This window comes from Uloborus diversus, chromosome 3, assembly GCF_026930045.1.
Source record: "Uloborus diversus isolate 005 chromosome 3, Udiv.v.3.1, whole genome shotgun sequence".
In the NCBI taxonomy this organism is placed as follows: Eukaryota; Metazoa; Arthropoda; class Arachnida; order Araneae; family Uloboridae; genus Uloborus; species Uloborus diversus.
In genome coordinates this window covers 186,245,893-186,263,053 of record NC_072733.1, presented here as the reverse complement: position 1 = coordinate 186,263,053, position 17,161 = coordinate 186,245,893, and the positions used below count along the sequence as shown (strand labels likewise).

The 17,161-nt window shown below is 30.6% G+C and overlaps 1 protein-coding gene across 1 annotated transcript in view; it reads right to left on the bottom strand.

Moving 5' to 3' along the window:
• Positions 1–213: 213 nt before the first annotated feature.
• The window catches only part of LOC129219086 (phosphatidylserine synthase 2-like), a 32,883-nt gene continuing 15,935 nt past the window's right edge, over positions 214–17,161 (bottom strand). The window contains exons 6-11 of the mRNA XM_054853405.1: positions 16,684–16,818; positions 10,176–10,226; positions 9,917–10,030; positions 5,067–5,300; positions 4,247–4,392; positions 214–544 (exon numbers count right to left, since the gene is read on the bottom strand). Coding sequence (XP_054709380.1) covers positions 214–544; positions 4,247–4,392; positions 5,067–5,300; positions 9,917–10,030; positions 10,176–10,226; positions 16,684–16,818 — 1,011 coding nt within the window. The remainder of the gene's footprint in view (positions 545–4,246; positions 4,393–5,066; positions 5,301–9,916; positions 10,031–10,175; positions 10,227–16,683; positions 16,819–17,161) is intronic.

Here is a 17,161-nt window from a genome sequence, read left to right as displayed (position 1 = left end):
GGACATTACAGTAATGACATGAACCTGAATATACAAAGAAAAAGTACATTTTTCAAGTACATCAAAGAAAAAAACGACAAATGTAAACAAATAAATTTTAAGCATATCCAAGTCAAAATTTGTTAGAGATATAATTTCAAATTAGTGTTTCTCAAACTTCACACACAAGAATATAATATAGTTGGCATTACATTTTTCATTTATATCAAATGATTATTCTTGTTTTAATGTCTTTAAGCATAAATCATCAACAGTATTATCTTCTGCACTCTGATCACTTGATGGATTTATAGTGGAAGAAGTATTGTCACTTACATTTTTGTAGCTTTCTTTTTTCTTTAGCTGACTCAAAAGCTTAGAACTTAAAAAAAACTTCCAAAATGTCCAAATACCTACAGCAAAAAATGCTAACACCCAAAAATAGGCAACATGTGTAGGAAGAGGCTTTGTAATAGTCTCGTAATCAAACTTAGCTATGACTAGAAATTCTGTAAAAATGATTGCGATCATAACCCAAGATTGCCTTCCAAATGTCTTACAATTCCTATAATAGAAAACAAAAATAATTTTAAAAGTTTTAAAGATAACTAGGTACATAGAAACTGATATTTTAAAAACTAAAGATTATCTCACTAAAAAAATAATGACATTAAACAACTACTTACTACCATAACATCATTATTACAACCAATGAGTCTTCATTAATTAGTTTAATGCACCCATTTTCATGTTTACATTAAATGAGTATTTCCATTATATACCTACATAAAGCTATCAAAAATTCATCCACTAAGATTTTTATAAGATTATTTCTGCAAGAAAAAGTAGTGGATTTTTTCACTATTTATAAGAATGATTTTATATGCTATACTTCATAACCAGGGCTAGATTTACTATAAAAAAAAAACAAGCTATAGCTTAGGGCTCCCGCTTTGCTGGGGGCTCCAGAATTTGAAAAATTGTATGATTTATTCCTGAAAAAGGAAAAATTCTTGAAAAAATGCATTTAGCTTATAAGTGATACAAAACCTTGAAAATTTGGAAAAATGTAGTTACAAACTGTGAATTTAAAATTCTGACAAAGACATACTTTGCATAGTGATTCTTGATGCCAAGATTAGATTAAAATAGGCACAGAAATTCGTTCAATAGAACATTTCTTAGAAAGTTAGCTAATAATATTTTTGATTGCCCATGAAAGTGTCCTACTTTTTCAATCAATAAAATGCACAAAGCTTTCTTACGGCACAAAGCAAGGAACAAAAAACAAGATCAACCTCAGCAAAATGTCACATAATAATATAAAGCAGTAGAGTTTGTTTGTTTGAACGCGCTAATCTCAGGAACTACTGGTTGGAATTGAAAAATTCTATTTGTGTTGAATCATCTATTCATTGAGGAAGACTATAGGCTATATAACATCAGGCTATGACTAAAAGGAGTGGAGCATCAAGAAAAAATAATATGAAAATGGGAAAATTTATATTATAATATAAAATACTTGGAATGCAAAACATGCGTAGCAACCGTGGCTCAACCTGAAAGTGCGGACTTTGTAATCTAGTGAGTTTACACTCACTAGATTACAAAGTTCAAGTCAGCCATGAGGCAAATCTTGAAGGTATTTTTTAGAGAACATCCTAAAAAATGCTAAAAATGATTTGTAAAAAAATGACGTAACAGGGTCTTATTTTTCTTATTATTTAATTAAAAAGGCTGAACGGTTTGTCTGTTTGAATGCGCTCATCTTGGGAACTACTGGTACCAATTGAAAAATCCATTTTGTGTTGAATAGTCCATTTATTGAGGAAGGCTATTATAGGTTATTTTTTTAAACAAGATTGACCGAAATATTTGTTACTGTAAATTAAATGTTTAATCAATTGTTTAGTTCTATGAATTCCTAATAGATGGCGGGGTAAGTTTAGTTGTATGAATTCCTAATAAATGGTATGGTAAGTTAACTATTCGAGAGGGCGCTGGCCAACAGTGTCGATTGCTGCAAGGAACCATGCCCATGCTGTGCAGTTGTGATCAGCGAACAGAATTTTGAATGTGTTTTTTTTTTTTTTCGAGGTTCAGGAACATAATTTGTTTTGTAGGATTTTTCTATTGCGTTTTGTTTTCCTTATTTATTCAACGTTTGTTTTTGTACTTATAGTTGAAGACAGTTACAAATCTAAGTAAATAATTTGATTTGTCATATTATTCAACTGTGATTGTTCTTTATAACGTTTTTATTATAGCATAGTTTATTTGAAGAAACACTTTAAACTGCAGGGGGAAAAACCATTTGACTTGTTAAAGGGCAGGGTTATGGTAGCTTGGTTGCTTGGCGCCTTAAGTGATGAGCAATGTAGTTGAAGGATTATTTTGAGTTTTAAAGCTACAGTTAATCTTTTTATGGGTTTTGGCGAATAGTTTTAAATACCAGAGATACTTTAATAGGTTGTTTGAAAAGGTGTGTACGCATTTTAGTTGAAGAAAAATGATCATTTAACATCAGAAGGGGGGCGGGGGAATGGAATTTTTTTGTGCAATGGACTTCCTTTAACTTCATAGCACGGGCATCGCCATGCAGGTACTGCTAGTGTCACATAAGAGTGAACTAGAGGTACCATTGCAAGTGCATTCTTACTTATTAATAAGTGAGTGTATGAGTCCGTGTATATATCTATGTCACTCTAATTTCTTCTAAATACCAGAGAATTGATGATCAAACCAGGAATTGATAGATTTGTAATTTCTCAGACATCATGTTTACGAAACTTTAGTTTTTCTACGACTTTAATTAGCGGAGAAATGAATTAAAACATCAATTCTCAAAGATGTTTCTAAAGTCTTGTTGGCAGCGTGACAGTTTTCTATTACTGAGATTTTCCTTCCCAAGGCCACCTTTCCCTTCAACAAAATTATGGCCTCTTTATCCTGTGTGTGTGTGTGGTCCTTACTCCTCTCTCATTTTTTACTTAAAGTGAAACTGTTTTGATCTTTGAATAGTTCGAGTTAATGGTTAAGAGGTGTGGAGGACTGGCAACGGAATGGTTTTAGAGGTGCACAGTGCAGCTAGAACAAGCTGCTAGAACGGTGCTGCTAATGTCTTTTCTTACGGCTTATATTTTCTCTCTCTTTTTCTGTTTAAAGTAGAAATGATTGAAGAATTCGAGTTAATTGGAAAATGGAATGCTTCTAGAGGTAAGTCGGGTCAAAAGTTAGCGTAATGCTCACTAATTAATGTACTGCGACATTTGGCAACAAAGGTCGAAGCCTTCGTACTTTCTTGCTACTACACCGTTTTTCGCACAGTACACCAACCTGCAACAGGCGAGTTGCACGAGCCACCATAGATGTGAGGTCGAGGCGGTCAATCTAGCTGCCCTGGCAGCTAGTTTCAACAAAATCGTTGATGAACGAAAGTTGTTGACTCTTGCTTTCAAATGTTTTCACACAATGATATAAATGCAGCATTTGAAGAATTAATGCTTTTCATTCAAGATCTCCATTTTTAACTGATTATTAAAAAACATTAAATAACCATACATCTCCTAAGGTTTTTTTTTTTTTTTTTGTCTTTAATTAACATTTCAATTGGCTTCTTCAAAAAAGGAAATGAAATAGACCACAAAGATTGTACTTTCCTTTTACCATTACACTTCATATATGTATTCACAATTTAATTTAAGAAGCAAATCTACACAGTTAATAGTCAAAGTAATATTTTTAAACAAAAGACTCTGGATTTAATTTTTTTAAAATACTTTTTTCTTGCTTTTATTTAACTTTACTTTTGATACAACTTTACACAGCAGAATAAACTGAAAACTTTGGTTCAACTTAATTGAAAGAGTCGAGCTAAACTTTAATGCAAGAAAACTTAAGAAAGCTTTTTCATTTTGAATTTTTGACTTCTACAAGTTATATACTGAGCAAAAATATAATGCATAACATAATAGAATGAATACTTGAAATTTAAATACATTTCTAAAATAAAGTCAAATATTGTGGAATCTTTCCTTAGATTTTACCATCAAAAAATGAGTTAATGCAATATTACTTTGAATTGCTTGAACAAAATAGATAAATAGGAACAAAAAATTAAAAATATGATATTGTTTCCAAGAATTTCATTTATTAGTCACTCAAAATGTACAGATCAAAGAACTTTTGTAGTAAACAAAGAAACTTTCTATTTTTTTCACAATATAGAGTCCTATTAAACTTTTTAAAAGATTTTTTAATTACTTACGGGTCATCCAAAAATTGAAAATATTCTCTGGCTGAAACTGCTCCAGCAAACACCATTAATATCAAACGCAAAACATTAAGAAAATGGGGAGGTTCCAACCACAGCACAAATTTCAAGTAAAATGTGTTCAATTCCAAGAGCAACGACTGAAAATAAATGTATATGCATCAAACAATAAATAATTTATACATCAAGAAAACAAAATGGCTAGATTTTTAATAGTAATAATAAAGCAACACCAAAAGTTCATCTATTACTGCTTTTATTTGAGTTACAGAGCTGAACTCCAAACTACTATGATTAGTCATTCCAGATTTATGCAACCAAAGCAAGGCAGATTATTGATACAAGAAGCTTTTATACCCCAATCTATAAGATTTAACATTCATAGGTGATATGCACGAATTTAAAGCAATAGAATCACAAAATCAATATTTCATATAGTAGATCAAAACAGTAAAATCCCTTTCTTTTGTAGTAGAATTTTAGCACTTTTTAGAAAAACAAAAACATCTGAAACAAATGCCAACATATCATAAAATTTAGAATTTCAGCAAGTACAATGTAGTTTCTCTCCATTTCACTCTTTTTTCAGGGGGGGGGGGGAGGCGGGAGGGGGGATTTAATTGTAAAATGAAACAAAATGTTGAATGGTTTTCATTAGTGGATCAATTTGGTTAAAGCACAAGTTCATTTCATTGAGCACAAATAATTGGAAAGAATTTTAAATTGAGGAGAGAAAAAGATCGGCAGCTTAAATGAAAGTTTAAATTTGAATGCTAAAAGCAATGTATGAATGTCTTTGATATTCATCACTCACCATTATTATGATCCCAAGGACACAAAACCATCTAGTGAACGATGATGTAGGTTTCCAATCAAATTCGATCCAACTATATGGCCCAAACTGAGCAGCAATTCTTTGTAGTTTTCCTTTGTAAGTTGGAATATTCCAAAGCCCTCTCCAATGATATGGTTTCATAGAAAGATATTTTAACGTAACTGTTCCTAAGTATATCCCAAGAGAATTGCAAATCAAAGCATCCATTATCCACTATAAATTCAAAAATATATTTTTTAAGAAATTGCAACTTTTAAAGAGCAAGTACCTGCTAAGTCAATATAATAATAGTTCATCCCAATAGATAGTGCATACCAATTTAGTGTTTATTGATGTGAGACTAGTATGAATATTCATAGAGATGAAAAGGTTTCATTTAAAATCTTCAAAATGTTTATAAGTTATTTGCACGTAATATTCAAGTTTTCAGCAATGCAACTCCATTTTTAAAAACTTGACAAACAACAGTAGAAACAATATCCTGCAATCATATTGTAAAAAGATTTAACACTAGAATTACGGCAGTTTTTTTATACCTAGAAATACTGCGGGGGTCATTTTGCCCCCCCCCCCCCCCCCCCGCTAAAGAAATCGGTGTAGTTTCCTACATAAAGTCATATATATATTTCTTTAATGAAGTTAAAATAAACCAATTTACAAGAATTCTATTTGTTTTGAGGGTAGAGAAGTTTTAAATCTATATAATGAAGTATTTAAAAATATTTTTTTAATGATATTGAAATATCTAGCGTTGTGTTCCGGTTTCATTAAGAGCATTTTAGAAATCTACAATAAATTAAGTGAATATTTTATAAAATTTTGGAGAAAACAGTTTTGAACCCAAATATTTAAGTAGATTAATGGTATTTTATTTATTTATTTATTTTTTTTCTAAACTTGAAAATAACAAATAATAGTACTTACAAGGATTTTCGTCTGTGCAGCTTTTTTCGCGCGAGCTAATCTTTCATCTTCTATGCACAAAATCAACATACAGATATCTTACAATGGCACAAAGTTGCATTTTTTTTACCCTTACATTTCTTTGTTTGACATTTATTTCTTTTTTTTTTCACTCCACTGAATCTTGCACCTACATAAATTTACTCACAGCTAGAACAAGTTTGTTTACACTTGGTATATAAGTTCTCCTTCTGCTAAACATAATTAAAAATTCCTTCCTCTGATACTTTTATTTTTTGTACCTGTCCTGAACAAAATTCAGCCACTTATAGCTGCTCAATCCAAAATATTGTAGAAGATATATAATATACTGGCCAGAGGCGTGAGGAAATTTTAGGGAGTACTTCCTTCCCATTTGATCTAGAGAGTCTAGTTCTTGCAGCATTTTTACAATTTCTTCTTGCCTTAGCCCTCTTTTATGAAACAATAATATGCTTTTTCAAGAACAAAAAGTCATGTAAATAAAACTATTTTGTCAAAAATGAATAGGAAAACAAATCATCTAGCAGAACCTACAATCATTCATCTATGCCTATAATATCTTTTCACTGTTCTCTTTGAATTAGAAAGTAAAATTGGAGCATTGCGAATCACGTGACAGGCAGGTGTGATGTTATGCAGACACCTTTTGATATTATTTTTTGTTTGTTGCATAGTTGGAAAAAACAAATATAGCTTACAGAAAAAAATATATATTGCGATGAAATGCATTAGCATTTCTTTTTTCTCAAAGGGGTCAAAATGACACTTCCCGTAATTCTAGGTATAACCTCCCAATTGAGGGTTAAAAAAAAAATTTTTTTTCTTTAAATCTATATAGTAGCACACAGCACAATGATTAAGGAAAAGTCAAGAAAGGATTAAGATATCAGTAAAAATATAGAAGAGCAATTAGCAAAAAAATTTGCTTGTGGTCAAAATGACCCCTTCCATAATTATAGTGTTAATATTTGACGAAATTTGAACATCTTTACTAAATGTTGTTTAACAAAGTGAAGCATCAGCAAAATTTCTTGTAGACAATTAATCAATCAAAAAGTCTATTGATATTCTAGAAAGCACAAGAACATCAAATTCTGAATCTGCGAATTTTCCGGATATGAGGTCTCCTGAAAATTTGGGCTCATTTAAGTATAATGAATGCCATATTGTTGCAAGAAACTAAACAGTAAAATTGCATAGTTATTGATTTAAAATAACAACAATTGACAAAATTGTTGTGAAAACCAATGCTCTTTTGAGATAAAATACATTATATTGCTATTACTGATAGACCCTAACTGTATGAAGAAACCCTTTACTGATTTGTCTTTTTATTTAAAGTAAATAACATTAAACTTATTTGATAGACCAATATCTTTGTGAAAGTAAACATCATTTGGTAAAAATATTTGTATTTCATCAAACGTTAATTATTTTTATATTCTGATTGCACTGTTATTATTCTTACTGTAGTTTGTCTAGTTTTCAGAAAATGACATTGCATTACGACGGAAGAATCTGAATGTTATGAAGACAAAACTAAGAAACAATTTTTGAGTTTAAAGACTTCTTTATATTTCCAGAAATATATATATCCATGCTTTTTTCATATAAATCATCACTGATAATTAATTTTCAGTACAAATCTGCAAAATTTAGCAATTTTAACCTTTCATAATTTTGTAGTCAAGTATGTAGGGCAGTATATATGGTTGTAATGCGGATATTATCAAAAAAAAAACTAATTTATATAATAAATAAGAAAAATTCTTGCCAATGATCACTGAAGATCAAGAAAATGCTAATAAATTCTAAAATACAAATAAATATTTTTAAATTGAAAATCGCATTTTCAAATTCAGTTTTACATACATTTTTGAGCATTTTGCTGATGTCTGGATAACCTCGCTTTTGTATGACATAAGAGCAGAAACATTGATGAAAATAGAAATCATATAAACAGAAAACAAGTACTGAAATAAATATGGACATTTAGTTTCAATTTAGCAATCCATTTTAGACACTCCTTCATTAGTAAAACTTTTCACATCTTCCTAGAGTTTATTACAATGATGCATTGTTCTTTCATGTCATACGTAACAAAGAGCAAAAATACTTCAGTTTTCCTAGTTGTGAATGACTTCTTAAGGAAAGTATATTTCTTGGGATTTAAATTTTGTAGCCTTTTCCTTCTTAATGGAGGAGCAAATGGTCAAATGTTAACTTCTGTGCAGTTTTTGTGATACAATAATGGGAGTTAATTTTTCTGAAAGACAATGACACAAGGAAAACTAATTTGGACATTGCCAACCTCGAAACTTGTGCAGAGAGGTTGGGGGGGGGGGGGGGGCAGAAACTTGATTTTCCTAAAGGCAGTTCATACAATTACAAATTTGCTGTAAGCAATATAAAACACTGATACTCAACCTGAAGGCCACATGCAGTCTGCATTTATGAATGACCCGGAATGCACTTTTGTTTCAATTAATTTTTTAGTTATGAAAATGATAGCAACATATTTAATGTGTATTCAACTGAAAAATAACATAAATGAACCAGTAAACTTCTTTTGGATTGAATTTAAACAAGGTTACATGAGCATAACGATGAAGTGGAACATCTAATGTGGTGTCCCCAGTCCCCTGATCTGAACATCATTGAGTCTTTGTGGAGTTTTTTAGAGAATAAAGTCTGTGTGCTGTTTCCTCCTCCTCGCACTCTATATGAACTCAAGGCAGTCTTGCATGAGGAATGGGTTTGAATTCTAATGAACTAGATTCCAAACCCTTATTTGTCAATCCACTACCAATACAAGCTCTCATTCGGACAAAAGGTGGCTCAAACGCTTATTAGTAAAATATTTTCATTTTTTCATAGGAGTTCCAATTGTTTTGTTCTTTATCTGAAACTATGCTTTCATGTAGTGGGTAATGTATGAATTTTTTAGCAAAATTATGCTATAAAACAAATTTAATACCAACATGGCCATCATACTAAGGAACAAAATTTGAATACTGTATATACAGGGTTCCCACCCTTCCAGCAGATTAAAAATAAGGTCTTCATATGGCCTTTTTTAAGGCACAATTTTAACAGCACAGTACCAGTTCACGCCAGTGTTGCAACAAGAAACTTTTCAAGGTAAAAAGAGTTTTGCTTATAAACATGTACATAGAAACATACAGGCATACTGTCGGACCTTGCTGTAAGCTCCCTTGCTCTTTGAAACTTCGTGAAAATGACCTGTGTCCTCAAATCATATGCTCTTTTAACAATGGGCATGTAAATAAATAGTAAAATTCTTTGTTAAGTCTACTATGCTCCAAATTATCAGTAAGTTAGATTATAGCTTTTTAGCAAATGTTTTTGCCGTTTATTAAAGGTCGAAGGGTTTGTCAAATCCTAAAAAATAGGACCTTTGATCTACTTTTAGGGTTTTTGATGACTACATATGGTTTTTTAGAGGGTCCCCTACAAACATATTTGAAAATAACGCCTTAATAGGGGCTTTTGAGGGCCAGTAGGAATACAAAAGTTTGTACAAATGATATAGGAAAAAGGTAAAAAAGTGATGTCAACTACGAGAAAATGCATATTTTTAAGGAACCATCTTAGCAAACATTTTCAGAAAAAAAATATTAATACAAAAATGGCTAAAGTAATTTATGTGCCAGAGTTAGAAAAATGATTTTAATACAGACTATCCTTAATTTGTTTAGGAAAGGAAGATAAAAAGAACAGCTCACTTGAAGACATTCTTCAACTATTTCATAACAGATAAATATTTTTAAGTAATTCTTTCATAAATTCAGTTTTAAAATTCAGAACATTAAATATCCACATTTTCTCAACCATTAAAAGCTATAGCACAAAAGTAGTCTTACATGATCCCACCAACATTCACTGAAATTTGGCAACTGATGCTCTAATGTATATTCAAGAATTTCAAAGATGATACTCATCACAGTACAGATCCACCAATCTCGTAGCATCAATGTCTACAACATAAAATTAATGATTGCCATCAGATATAACTATTGATTCAATAGCATGAAAAAATAAATGTAAGAAATAGTTAGCCATTATAACAAGCATTAATTTAATAATAATAACAGCAAAAATAATAACAATAATGATAATTACTTTAATCCACCATCCAAAAAAATGTGTAGGAACAAAAATGTCCATTTTGTCCTGTAAAAGAAAGTATGTTTTGATTGGACAATATATATATATATATAATAATAAAAGTGAAAAATATTGAAAAGACCACACCAAAAGCCCATAGATGCGCAACGCAGCAAAACTAAAAAGCCAAGTAAATATAAAATTAAGCAAACAGAATTTCAAATATTAAACAAATTATATATAATTAATGATGATAAAAAGGAAAATTGCAAACAGCTATTAAATAGTAAAAGATAAAGTATGAATAGGAAAAGATAAAGTATGAATATATGTAAACTCATTAATGGCATTATTTTCATCAGCAGAGAGATGGAAGTATAAAGATTCTGCGTTGACAATATCACATAAACGTGATTTCAATTGCTGATGAAAATAATGCCATTCATGAGTTTAAAAAAGCCTTTGTCTTTACAGTTGTTGATAAAGCCAGTTCTAATTACGCAATCTGCTGCAAAAAATTGTATGCTAATATTTTGAAAAATGAACTAGAAAAAACCACCACTTATATTTGTCCAAACTTAATGAATCCTCCATCATCAAAAAATTTGCTGCTGCTTACAAACTTCTTAAATTGCCACGTCCTGATTCTGTTAACTTACCTTACTTATATGCAATTCCAAAATTTCATAAAACACCTATTGGATTTCGTTTTATATGCTCTGCCACCAACACCATCGGAAAAAATCTGAGTGTAAAACTTGAACAGTTTCTCAAAAAAATTCTAGAACAACTTAAACTTCAACAAAAGAATTGGTTTTGGATTGTTAATAATAGTGTTGAAGTGATCAATTTACTTAATATGCCTGATATAAATAACTTAGAAACTTTTGATTTTGAAAACCTCTTCACCAATATCCCACTCATTGAACTTTTTTCCTCTGTGTCAGAAATTTTTAATTCGGTCAAGGATTCCCTTGATTTTAATGAATTGTTTTTTCTTGGTCTTTTTAAATTTTGTATCTTCAATAATTTTTTCAAAAATGGCAATTCATGTTTTCTACAAATTCATGCATTGCAATGGGAGCTAATTTTAGCTCTACATTAGCCAACCTTTTTCTTTTATATTATGAGAGAAAATATTTAATTGACAATCCTTCCTCTACACCTCTTTGTTGCAGGTACATCGATGACCTTTTGTGTATAAATTTTCCAAATTTTTCTGAACTTAGTAAAACTATTTATCATAGTTCATTAACGCTCAAAAATACTAGTTCTAATCAAAATAGCTTTAATTTCCTGGATATCAACATACAAATTGACTCAAATTGTTCCACTACAATTTATGATAAAAGGCGCGAATTTAATTTCACAGTTAACAGCTTACAAGATTTTTCCTCCTGCTTAAGTAAAAAGGTTTTTATTGGCATCATTGCTTCGCAAGCTATCAGAATAAAAAGAATTTGCAATACCATTTCTGCATTTAATCAAGAAATTTCAGTACTCAAAAACTTACTTTTTAATAATAACTTCCCAAAAAATCTAGTTGAAAACATTTGCTTAAGTATAGCCTTCGATGAGCATTTCCCTTCTTTTGAGACTGTTTAACTGTGTAAATGTATGATACAACTGTGACAAACCATTTTTTATGAATCACCAGGATGGATGAATTTTTACACGTGGGAAACAGGCGACTGGTATGTCTATGGATTTATCTCCTGCATATGATTTTATTTTTATTTTATTTTTACGTTGACAACTGGAAAGGATTTTTATCAGGTTGAACAATGGAATTGGCTCTGTTTACATGGATTTCAAGGTAAGATAATTTTGTTATAGGCAGGTACTGTCCCGTGGATGGCTAATTATCGGAACTTGTTTTCCTAAATAGTCGAGGCGAAACCCCCTGCTTTCAGTTTTAGGTTTGAGCTCTAGTTTATTGTTTTTAGTTTAGCAAGTGGTGCTTTTGCCCATTGTTACTCTATATTGCATGTACTGGAGCTTAAACATTCTCTTTTAGTTCATAGTTTAATTATGGTCAAAAGACCAAAAATTTATGAATCCTCCACGGCTGATGAGCTCTGGATTCATACTTTATCTTTTCCTGTTTAATAGCTGTTTGCAATTTTCCTTTTTATCATCATTAATTATATATAATTTGTTTAATATTTGAAATTCTGTTTGCTTAATTTTATATATATATATATATATATATATATATAAAGGATTTTATAAGGGACTATTTCTTAAAAACTCATCTGAAATTAAACAAAAATTGTTAAAAAATCACTAATTTTTGTAAAAAATATATCTATATATATATAAATGAATGTTTGTCTGTATGTCATCCATGAACTCAAAAACTACCCGGCAGATTTGGCTGAAACTTTCACTGTTTATTATTTTTGGTACTGGGAATGTTTATAGACCAGTTCGAAAAAAATCCGATTGATAGTTCCTTTTTTATTCCAATTTAAGTCACAATCCATTGGATAAATACGAATAAAACTATCGGCTGCAGAAATTAATTCGTGTGAAAGATCTCAGTGATAAGAAGTTAGCTGCTGCCATTTTTCTTGAGTTTGAACAAATAAATTCTTTCTTTATTGTTTTATGGCTTTTCATGCAACGGGGGGATTTAAAACTTTTTCTATTTGATATTTTTAGCGATTGATTGATCTTGCAAACTGCGTGAGTACAAAATTTGAGTATAGTCACGGCTTCACTTGATACCTGGAACGATTATTATGAAAATTGCTATATATATGTATTTTTCCACGGAGAAGGTGCATAATATGCTCATTGAAGCCACTCGCCACCAGGTGGCACTGCAGAGTAGCAACTTCTGCCCCGTTCAACCGATTGTCATGAAAATCAGTATAATGATGTTTTTTTTTGTTGGCGTAGCAACGCGCCTCGGGTACAGCTAGTTGTAAGATAAAAGGTAACACCAAAACAAAGCAACGGTGGAAGATCATTTATAAAATCATCAATCAATATTGAAAATACTTAACTGTACTTTGCTTGTTTGCAAAAGAGGTTGTCTAGTCACAAAAAGACTAATACAGAATAAAGAGTGAGACAAACAATAGCCAAATTTAGTCTAAAATTTATAGGTTTCGTTTCTGATATTTCATATTTAAGTAAAAGGAAAGACATGAATGACCCCACCTACATTGTAACACAATAAACACTTAGCTCCCAAGTAAGAAAAAGCTGTTAGTAAATAAATAACTTCAACAGTTAAAATGTATTCTGGACTGTCCAGATTATTCAAGCAGATTCAGGAGAAAGATATTAAGAATTCACTTATAAATGTCTCAGAACTTTTAAATATGCTGCAATAAAACCCTCACAAGCATAATGTGCTGCTAGCAATTTCCAAGAATCTGGAAATGCTGGAAGGTTAATAAAGTTTTCAACTAAACAAAGTTGTAATACAAAATATGGCACTAAAGCAGAAAAAAACAAAATCAGGATTTTAAGAAAAATATGTAAAACTTCCGGCATATAGCCATGAGTAGGCAAATAAGAAAATATAGATGAGAAATTATTGAGTTTTTGCAGAAGTTTTTTTTTTTTTAATTTCTAATGGCAGATTCTGAATAGTTACAGTGAAAAACAAGTATAAAGAACATAGAATAGGGTCAGGTGGGGTAAAATGGGAATGTAGCCTACTTTTTGGATTTTCACTCAAGTATTTTTGTCAAAATATTTTGCTTCTATTTCTTTTTTCTTTTTGTTTTATGTATACATTACACATGTTGAGAGTAAAATTAAATGATTTTCACATATAATTTGATAGAAATTTATTTTTGAGAGGAGTGTTTATGACTATATATTTTGTACACCCATTTTACCCCATGCAGGTGAAAATGGGTAGCCTGTGGGGTAAAATGGGTATGAAAGTCTAAGAAGTGATAAAAAAAGAATACTATTTGTTCAATGCAGTGTGATAGTATAGACTTAAGAGTCAGTTCACAAAGTTTAACTATTTAATTTAAAAAAATAGTGCAAACAGTAAATTTGACAAAATATTAATAAGGTTTCTTTCAAGGTATGATATCCATACTTGTCATTCTTTAAAAAAGGTAATGTCTTCTATTGTTAAAATTTATTATATGATGTACATCAATGAAGTATGTGTCGTCTACATCAAAAAAATTTTTAAAAAATCTCCCATCTTGGATTTTTTAAAAATATTTCACCTCGTAAGTGATTCCCTCCGCAGCCATATATTTGCCAATAAATTTTTTCTTTCTTGTTTCCTCTAAGTATAATACTTATACCCAAGCACCTGTGGTTAAACTTTGCTTCATAAGCAATATTTCAGCAGTTTCTATTCCAGATACTTTCTCTGAATGGAAACTTTCTTTTTCCTTTATTTTTTTATTTTCTTGTGTTTTAATTCATTATGTTTTTCACTTTCAACTTTTAGCCTTTCTAAAACATCTTTGTCAATACTTCCTGTATTTGCCTGCACACGTTTAAGTTTTTGTTTTAAATAATTCCATGCAGGTCAAATCTAAAGTTCTTGTTGAAATTGTCAACAATATTGCACATTTGAAATTTTTATAAGGTGAAGAAATTACACTTTGTGACCTATACTTTTCGGATTGAAACGAGTATGCGTTCTGAGAATTTTTAAGGTACATTAGAGAAATTGGTAGCATCTAAATTGCAATCAAATACAAATGTGACGACCAGCAACAGACTGGGTTCAGCTAGTCTGGTCCAGTATATTCTGAGGAAATTGTTATTTTGCGTACAAGGGCACACAAACAATAGAATAAGTATACCTCTGGCTTATTTTTATTTATTATGATGGAGTGAAGTTTATTTTATAAAATCATGCCATTGCATATTTTTATGTTTCAATCATTTTGAATTTACCACAAATGAATTTAATATTCATTTAAAGAAAAATATGCTATCTATTTAAACAACTTGCTGGAATGATAAACCTAACCATATACCCATTTTGCCCCATTTCAAAATTTGAGATTAAAAATAGAAAAAGTTATTTTTGTTCTTCCCTGTAAAATAAAGCAGCAACAAAAATGTCCAACTCAAGATATTATGACACAGTAATAAAAATTCCTCAAAAATCAGGAGCAGCAGATAGAAGTTTAAGCAGACAACATGCGGCTTGAATTTATCTACTTCAATTTAAAGTGTTACCACTCACTAAAAAACACTCTACTAAAAATTATATTTTGTGAAATAGAATTCAGAGCAGCCAACTATGATGTCCAACTCAAAAAAATGCAAATTTAATTTAAAATAATTTGTTTTTTAAACCATATATTTTGACTACCCATTTTACCCCACCTGACTCTAAACAAAAAAGAAAGCTGAAACAGAGTTCATTAATCTAACATATCTCTTGCCTCACTGTAACAATCAGTGAGAAGTATTGCACAGAGTAGGGCATTGAAGAAAGATGTGCCAAGTCTATCAACTCTCTAGAGCTGCACGGAGAACATATTGGAGAGATAACAGTTTTGGATCTATGAAGATAATGTAAAGAAAAGGAATAGAATGTTAGGATAAAGAATGGGTTCAGGGACTATCCTTTGGTAGTTTTTTTATTGAAGTTTCAAAAAGCAGTAGAAGACTTTTGATAAAGTTAAGGGGAAATGGTTCCAAAAAATTCTCCCAAAAATATTAGGAAACTGAAGTTTGAAAACACAATTTCAGAATATCTCTTTTAACGGGAAAGGAAGAAAAAAATTATGAGGACTTCCTTGGCTAAATTTCTATATTCTAGTAGTTTTATATATAAATGCCCCTCCCCCCCCAGCATGTATAAATCGGATAAATAGTAAGAGGTCAGTTAAAAAAAATCAACCGCTCCCTCCTTAAACACTTTCTGGATCCGTCCTTGTTGCTCCACCAACAATAAGGACTGATTTCGAATTTTTTCTGGAGTATTGAGTGCATTTTTCCCGGCTACAACAAGTGGTACACAACAGTATGGATACTGAATCTAGCCAGATATTTAATGACAATGATAATTTGTTATGAGGACTGAGCACTTCACAGTAGAAGATGACCTTACACTCAAGTGGAATATAAAATTATTCAAGCTGGTTTTTCTGAAAACATTTCATGAATATTGAGGACACTAAGGAAAACAGCATTTGTGTGATAAAATTAATCTGTATAAATCTATATAGCATAATTTGTTGAAAAGCTATGGAAGAAGTCAAAGCCTATGAGTGCACTGTTTCAATTTAAATAGTAGTAAAATATATCAATGATAATATTTTTAAAACAAATAGTGATAAAATGCATAGCTGATAACATTTTTAAATACTACATGTGTGTGTACCTACTTCTTCAGTTTCATACACATGATGATTTAGGACTTAACAGCTGACATTTCAATTTTCTCATTCATTCAAGTTCAACAAAGATTCTACTGTAATTCTTTCAGTCAAAAAGCAATTATTATACTAGTAAGTGATAATAGATTTTAATGTAATTATTTTTTTTTGCATGAAACATATCACTAATTACTCACCCATATATTATGAAATGGATCTGAAGGATGAGAAGAGTCATATAAAAGGCAATTTCCACCATATTTCTTTTCATACAAAGGTGTACCTAATTTTGGATCAACATGCTTTAACAATCGTCTTGCATCATCAGGTGTCTGCAAATATACATATATAAAGATTTTATGAATTCCTTGATTTGAAACTAATGACTTTAATGCTAGAAAAAAAAGGGGGGGGGGGGGCAACATTCTTACTATTGCTTCAATTTTTGTTAGAGTTGATGATTTGCATTTTATGTCTCCTCAATGGCTTTTATATATTTTCAGAGAATTTGGAAGAAAAATACCCCTGTATAACAATATAACTTGATTTACATGCAGAGCATTAAAAAAAAAAAAAAAAAAAAGGGACTAATTGCAACTATGCTTTTACACTTTCATTACCAAGAGGATCAACAGAACAGAATAAAAAGGACCCTATCTTCTTATCAGCTATTCA